This window comes from Pseudozyma flocculosa (assembly GCF_000417875.1).
Source record: "Pseudozyma flocculosa PF-1 unplaced genomic scaffold scaffold00020, whole genome shotgun sequence".
NCBI lineage: Eukaryota > Fungi > Basidiomycota > Ustilaginomycetes > Ustilaginales > Ustilaginaceae > Pseudozyma > Pseudozyma flocculosa.
This window is the reverse complement of record NW_006920888.1, coordinates 72,266-80,068: the sequence shown is the minus strand read 5'-3', so window position 1 is coordinate 80,068 and position 7,803 is coordinate 72,266. Positions and strand designations below refer to the sequence as shown.

Here is a 7,803-nt window from a genome sequence, read left to right as displayed (position 1 = left end):
TGCGCTGTGCAGCCTGTCGCTCTCGGGCGTCGAGGCAGGCGGCGGCGGCGGCGGCGGCGAGCAGCTGCCGACCAAGTGCACCTGCGACGAGAAGCGAGAGCGCGAGCTGCTGCGCAAGCGGCTGCGCAAGGAGCGCGAGGTGGAGCGCGAGAGGGACCGCGAGTGGGAGCGGGATCAGGCGCGCGGCCGGCAGCGCCGGCTGTTTGGCGATAGCTTCGAGGGCGGCGAGGGGAGCTGCCTGTCGGCCCTCGACGGCTTCTGAGCAGGTGGTGGTGGTGGTGGCGGCGACGGCGGCAGTACCTCGCCCTCACTGGACCTTGTCAGATTCAGTGCCAGACTCGCATTGGACCTGGGGTCCGGACCATCCATCCCCTCGAAGCACGCATCGCACGACGCAGCGAAGAGGCGTGTCCCATGTCATCGATAGCATGCTACCCATCCAGCACCTTCTTCCCAACTACCTTCCTGCACTGCAGGTCAGCATCATCCACTCATTCATTCATTCATCAATCATCGTTCATCGTCTCTCCCTTCTTGGCACCCGTACCCGTACCCGTACCCGTACCGTACCGTCTCGTTTCGTCCTGTTTTCCGACTCGTTGACAACCCTCCCCTGTCGTTTTCGCTCTCTCGGTCTGGACGTACGCTACGCAAACAAAGATTGGTAAAAGCGGATCCAAGCTCGACGACGTGGCTCCTTGATCGGTCGGGATGCCATTCAAATGCGGGCGGGGGACCTTGGAATTCTGTCTGTGTCTGGTACAGAAGACAGGACATGGATATGGTATGGTATGGTATGGTGTGCGATGCGATGCGATGCGATCTCGGTGGAGGACCAGGAAGGGGGGCGGGTGTGACGCGACGCTCGTATCCCCCGCCCCCTGGCCTCGTCTTTGGTCTAGCGCAGGGGTGAGGCGGGGGCCAAGGTGGGACCTACCGACCGGTCGGTCGGTATTCTGCAGCGAATGAGGTGATGGTACGAGAAGAGAGGGTACATCGGTGGCAGCTCGAGCGTAGGCTTGGAGGTCGTTGTGCCCATCTTGACCGGAAGGAAGGTAGCACGGTGGCTGGCCCCCATCAAGCAGGGCCAAACAAGGGGCGCGGGGTGCGCCCGCTGGCCTGGTCTAGCTGGTCTGGCGTGCATCCCGAATCACCTTGCCTGCCTCGCCTTGCGTCGCTTCCTTGCCTCGAGCTCGCACCACCAGCAGCAGCAGCAGCAGCAGCAGCAGCAGGAGGAGGAGGTAGGGATGGTGGGCTTAGATCTCGACCGGGCCCGTGCAGCAGCAGCAGCAGCAGCAGCAGCAGCGACAACGATGACCGGGCCGCGCTCAATGGACGAGCGTCGCCGTCGCCGATGCCGAACAAAGGGGAGGCTAGGCCTGGCAAGCGGGTCGCAGCTCTCACAACCCTGCCTAGGCAGGCTACGTGGGCGCTCCGGCCTTGGCTTGGTCCTCGGCGTTGTGCACGCAGCTCGCTCCCGATGAGGCAGGCCCGCCCGTCCGCCTGCCTCGCGGTTCTTGCAGTCGGTACGGTAGGTACGCCACACTACTCTCACACCAGGAGATCACGCTCCCCCCTCTTCTGACTGGGTCCAGGTCTAGGCTAGGCTGGATGGCCCATGGCAGCCTGACTACCCTGTACCTCGTACGTAGCAGGCCTGCCACAGGCCAGGCCTGCTTGCCTACAGCTGGTAGGCCTGCTCGAGCTGCTTCATCGCCGACCGCCGGCCTCTGCCTGCCTCTGCCTACCGCCTGCTGCTGCTGGCCTCTTGTCTGCCTGCATCGCTCACGCCCCCAGGCTAGGAGAAAGGGAGACAGACAGCATAGGGGAATGGCCGTCGTGCGGTATCGATTTGGGCGCGGCCAGGCCTGCGGGGCGAGGCGGTCCGCGGTCGCCTCGACTCGACTCGAACCGGCACCGAGCCCGCGCGGCCTGGCCCCCCACCGTGCGTCTGTAACCCGCCCTCTTTCTGGCTCGCATCCCCCTCCAGGCTCACTCTTGCACACACGCTCGCTCTCGAACATCGCCGTTTGATGTGGCCGTCGTCAGACAGGCACACACAGAAGAGACGGGCTCGAGCCGGGCGAGTCGTCTTTGTTTCTGCTGAAGCCGCAACCCAGGGCTCAGAGAGAGAGCGGGCGAGCCAACTTGGCAAAGAGCAGAGGGCCAAGGCGTGCGTGCAGATGCCCGACTCCAGCGCTGGGCGCAGCGAGGGAGCGAGCAGAACGCTTCCATTCAATCTTCGAATCTGCTGGTCGGCCTGCTGGCCTACCTGCCTGCCTGCCTGCGTCGAGCTCTCGCCCTGCCACGTACGGCGCAGGCCAGGCCGAAGACGAGCAAGCAGCAGCAAGGGCAGGCCAGGCCAGGCCAGGCCAGGCCAGGCCGGTCCCGCCGCCGAGTGCGAGCGAGCGAGGCGCAAGGGCCACCAAAGGGTGCCAGGGTGCGCCCGAGTCCAACACCTGACTTTTTTTTTCGCCTTTCCGCCTTTGGCCCAGGGCCAGGGCCAGGGCCAGGGCCAGGGCCAGGGCGAGAGGGCGTGGCGGGCCCAGGCAGACCAGGCGAGGGCGCTGGGCCCCCGCTTTGGCCGCTGGCTCGCTCGCGCGGCTGCCCTCTCTCTGCCTCGAGGCTAGTGGGCCACCCACCCCTGTCTGGGCCGCCCGCCGCCCGCCGACGCCCCCGACGCCCAAGCAAGCAGAGTCGAGCGAGAGAGTTGGCCTGCCTGGCCTGGCCTGCTTGCGCCAGCCATCCTTCGCTCTGGCCGCCCAGCCGACGGCACGCTTGGCTTGGGCCTGGCCTGGCCTGGCCCTGCCTGCCCTGCCTGCGTTGCCTGCGTTGCCCGCGGTGCCTTGCCTTGCGTTGCGTTGCCCTGCCCTGCCCTGCCCTTCCCCGGCCCTGGGCTGGTCTGGCCTGGCCTGGCCCTCCTGGCTGGCCTGTTCTTTCCCTTGACCCGGTGTGCCTCCCCTTTCAGCCTCACCATCATCCAACCTCGCCCTCCTTCGCCTTCTCTCCCTCTCGCTCCCGCTCTCGCTCCAGCTCCTCCCGTCGTCCCACTCTCCCCTGGCCTCTTGCTCTCATCTCCCTGGCCACACTTTCCAACTCGCCTCTTCCGCTCTCGTCCCCACCTCTGCATTTCCTCGACCTCCCCGCGCGGCCTCGTCTAGCACCCCTCGCCCACAGACTGACCGAGGCGTAGCCAGACGCTTGGCCACCACCGCTCCATCGGTCTCACCCGCCACACGCCACTACTACTCCCCTCCTCCTCTCCCCCTCAATCTGGCCAAACAGACCCCGGAGATAGACACCGCCGCCTGACGCTGCTGCCATCCTCTTGCGCTCGCACCTCCGTCCACCCGCCTTCCGCCCGGCCACGCCCGCCAACCTACTAGACGCCTTTTCGGCACCCCCTCCAACACCGGTCAGCTGGCGGACCATTGCATAGAGCGACGCTCTCGGCTCACTCGCTCCTCTTCCGTCCCGTCGCAACCACTCGCTTTCCCCCCGCTGCTCCTCGATACCCTACTCTTGTCCATTCGCACCTTCGCCACCTCGCACTCTCGCCCGTCCCGCTCGCAAGCAGGCACGCACGCTCCGTCTTAATCTCAGCCCTAGCTGGTCATCCGATCGATACCCGTGCCCTTCTCTTCCCCCCTTCGGCCTCACCGCCACCTCGACTGCCGCCTACATACCGCCTCATCCAGCACTGCTCGCCTGAGCATCCTGGCCCGTGGCTTCCTCTGCGGCCTTCGCCTACTTTCGCCCCCAAGCTGCGCGGCACACACAGCTTGAGCTCGAGCGAAGGACCAGCCCAAGTGCTGCTGCGTCGCCTTACCCGCACACCCTCTTCATTCAAGCCGGCGCTCGCTTGAGTACCTCCATCGCATGGCAGTGCTCGACGTTTCGGCTCGCTCGGTCCCTTTGTCTTAGAGAAAGACAGGAGAGGCATCAGCTAGCCCGTACCGCAGGCTTTGCTCTCATCCCGCTTTCAGGCGTCCCCACACCCCGCCACCTCGACGTCAGCGTCCCCCTCGCGTCGATATGCCGGCCGCCACCAACACGCTGCAGGCATCGCCCACGGGCGGCGTCCACAAAAAGTTTGGCACCTTTGCCGGCCTGGGCCAGATGTCGACCAACAAGAGCGCGACCAGCTCGGCCGCCTCGGGAGGCACCGTCGGCACCCGGCCCAGCGTCAAGGGCCTGTTTGAGGCGAGCGGCAACGACGCCGGCGCCGGCGCCAGCTCACGCGCTGCGCTCTCCGCCGAGGCTGGCGGCGCAAACGGCTCCGCCGCCCGCAGCGCCAGCGACGGGCCGTGGAGCATCAGCGTGGCCGAGGTGCCGGACAAGCGCGAGGGCCGCAAGCGCAAGCACCAGCAGACGGCCTACACCCTCTACATCACCACACCCACCCACAACATCACCCTGACGCGCTCCGGCGCCGAGATCGTCGAGCTCGACCAGCGGATCCGCGAGAACCAGTCGGTGAGCACCTCGCTGCCGAGCCTCCCTTCGCTGCCGTCGGCGGCTCCCCAGACGAGCGGGCGCAGGATCCTCAAGACCATCTCTCGGACGCTGTCGCCGAGCGGCAGCCGCAACCGCGCCGCCCTCGAGGGCCTGCGGCTCGAGCCGACGACGCCGACGTCGCTGACCGCCGAGGCGCGCCGCCTCGCTTCGCCGCCTCCCTCGGCCCCGCTCTCGCCGGCCATGGACGAGAAGGCGGCCGTCTCGGCGCACCACTCGACCACGACCCAGCTGGCCACCTACTTTACGACCATCTCCAACCTCCCCTTCATCCGGAGGCACAAGGCGTGGGTCAAGTTCACGCGCGTCGGGTCCGACGACTTGCAGAGCGTCCGCGTCGAGCGCCGGGTCCGCAAGGTGCGCAGCGACCTGGCCCAGCACGTCAAGTCGTCGGTCGCCCCGACCAACACCAACGTCGGCGTTGGCCCCAGCGACTCGGACCTCGGCGAGGACGACGGCGGCCGCACCGACGACGAGCGCGAGGGCCCGCCTGCAAAGGAGCAGAGGCTGGGCAGCGCCTCGCCCAGGCCACCGCACAGCGGCAGCGCCATGTCGCTGGTGCCGGAGCGCAGGAGCAGCGTCGCCGGCTCCATGACGCGCCCCGACGTGCCCGTCCGCTCGAGCTCCGTCGACAAGGGCTCCAACATCGGCGACGCCAGCATGTCGCCCAACGCCGCGAGCCAGGACACGGAGCGGCAGAGGAGCCACGCCGGCATACCCGAGGAGCAGCGCATGGACGAGTCGGGCGACGACGCCGAGGCGTCCGCTCCCCGGCGCCGATCCACGCGCCGGGGCCAGCGCAGGACGCGCGAGAGCGAAAAGGTGACGGTCGACGACTTTGAGATGATCCGTGTCCTCGGCAAGGGTTGCGCCGGCAAGGTGAGTTGCGCGCGTGCCCTAGGCTCCGCCAGACACGCCTTCCACCTGCACCGGGCTCTGCGGTGATCGGGCCGCCTCGCTCAACCCGCTCCTTCTATGTCCCCCTCTACCTCTTCCTCTCCCCGTCTCTCGACCCCCTGCCGCCACAGGTGCTCCTCGTGCGGCACAACGAGTCGCGCGGGCTGTTCGCGATGAAGTCAATCTACAAGCGCCACGTGCTAGCCCACCAGGAGCTGCAGCACACGCTGACCGAGCAGTCGGTGCTCAAGCGGATGGTCAAGGAGGTCATGGACCCGTTTGTCGTGCGCCTCTGGTGGTCGTTCCACGACCGCAACAACCTCTACCTGGTGATGGACTTCCACCCGGGCGGCGACCTGGCGACGCAGCTGTCGCGCTGGGGCCGCCTGGGCCGCGACCGCGCACGCTTCTACGCCGCCGAGATTGTCGAAGGCGTCGAGGGCCTGCACAAGGCCGGCGTCATCTACCGCGACCTCAAGCCCGAGAACGTGCTCATCGGCGCCGACGGGCACATTGTGCTGTCCGACTTTGGCCTGTCGAAGGAGTTTTCGGGCCACGCGCCCGTCGCCAACGGATCTTCGACGCCGCCGCCGGGCTCGCCGGGGCGCTCCAAGTCGAGCAACAACGTGCGCTCGGCCCACTGGCTCTCGGCCTCGGACGACACGTCGGTGTCGAGCCCGTCGACCAGCCGCTTCCTAGACAAGCGCGAGACGACGTCGACGTTTTGCGGCACGGCCGAGTACCTGGCGCCCGAGGTCATCCAGGGCCTGCCCTACTCGTACGAGGTCGACTGGTGGTCCTTTGGCACGATGCTCTACGAGATGCTCACCGGCATAACGCCCTTCTGGGCCGACACCCACGCCGACATGTACGTGCGCGTGCTGCAGGACGAGCTCGTCTTCCCCGAGGACCGCGTCCTCGACCAGGACACCAAGAGCATCATCCGCGGCCTGCTGCAGCGCAACCCGATGCTGCGGATGAAGGAGCCGCGCATCAAGAAACACCCCTACTTTTCCATGATCGAGTGGGACCACATCTTCCACAAGCGCTACATCCCGCCCTACATCCCGCCCATCGACCCGCAGAACGAGGTCGACACGCAAAACTTTGACGAGACGTTCCTCGAGATGCAGCCCACGGTGGCACACGCAGCAGAGGAGGACGAGGAGGCCGAGGCGGCGGCGGCGGCGGCAGCGGGCGTGGCCAGCAACGGCGACAACACCGCGGCCGACCAGAGCAAGGACTCGGCCAACAATGCGTTGGCGGCGGCGGGCGCGGCAGCCGTCGACCAGAGCCACCTCTTTGACGGCTACTCATTCCGGGGCCGTCGGGATTCCGAGTCGATCCGGTCCTCGATCATGTCGATCGAGCAGGATGAGCCGTCGGCCGTCGAGGACGCCGTCGTCGAGAGCAGCAGCGCCGCCACTCCCGTCGCCGACACGACGCGGTCCGACACGACCACGGCCATGGACGAGGACGAGGACGAGGAGTCGGCCGCGCGGGCCGCCGTGGCCGCGCTGGCGAGGCTCGAGAGCGAGGCCGACGCCGAAGCGCAGCACCTCGCCCACGGGTCCACGACGCTCTCGGAGTCGACGCAGCCCGGCTCGGTGGGTCCGAGTCGCGAGGCGACGTCCAACGGCACCTCGGACAGCGACCACTCGCACGCCAGCAACCTCTACAGCTCGCCGGCCAGCAGCTACACGAGCAAGCCGGGCACCAAGGCGGTGCTATCGGCGGGCGGGCAGCCCACCAACGCGGCCATCCGCGAGCACGACGACGAGGACGACGACTGGGACATGATCGACGTCGGTGGCCCCGACGGCGCGCTCAAGTCCGAGATGAACGGCGGCAAGGGGGCCAACCTGTTTGCGCGCGGCGTGGTCGACACGTACCGGCTGCTGCGGCGGCAGGAGTCGTCGCGCCTGCCGAGCTCGACGAGCTACGGCTCGACGTCGAGCCGGCCGTTTAACCGCCTGGGCAAGCGGCGCACCATGGTCGGGGCGGGCTCGATGAGGAACAAGCCGTCGACGGGCAACCTGACGTCGGCCAGCGCGCAGAGCCTCGACCCGCGGCCGAGCGAGCGCAGCGGCGCCGAGGACACGTCGGGCGACCAGTCGCTCCTCTCGCCGCAGCTCGAGTCGGGCGGCAGCCGGCTGGGCGACGCCAACGGCCCGTCGAGCCCCGAAAATGGCCGCCGCAAGGTCGTCTCGCCGAGCCTCTCTGGTTCCGAGGAGAACAAGTACCAGACGCGCATGAAGAAGATCAAGCGCTTCACCACGTTCTTTGAGCCGGCCAGCTACCGGTCATAGCCCGCGGCGGCCTGCCTGGCTCGCTCGGCCCAGCTCCAGGAGGCTTACCAGATGGGACCGACGCGTGGCCGGCCGTGTCCCC

At 67.8% G+C, this 7,803-nt stretch overlaps 2 protein-coding genes across 2 annotated transcripts in view; both read left to right on the top strand.

Moving 5' to 3' along the window:
• The window catches only part of PFL1_05471 (uncharacterized protein), a gene marked incomplete at both ends in the record, with an annotated part of 3,025 nt that extends 2,763 nt beyond the window's left edge, over window positions 1-262 (top strand). Inside the window, one exon of the mRNA XM_007883007.1 lies at window positions 13-262. Within this exon, the coding sequence (XP_007881198.1) occupies window positions 13-262 (250 nt within the window). The remainder of the gene's footprint in view (window positions 1-12) is intronic.
• Window positions 263-4,035: 3,773 nt separating this feature from the next.
• PFL1_05470 (uncharacterized protein) lies at window positions 4,036-7,721 on the top strand (the record flags this gene model as incomplete). The annotated part of the gene is made up of 2 exons (XM_007883006.1): window positions 4,036-5,394; window positions 5,544-7,721. 2 exons carry the CDS (start codon window positions 4,036-4,038, stop codon window positions 7,719-7,721), a joined length of 3,537 nt encoding a protein of 1,178 aa, XP_007881197.1.
• Window positions 7,722-7,803: the final 82 nt, after the last annotated feature.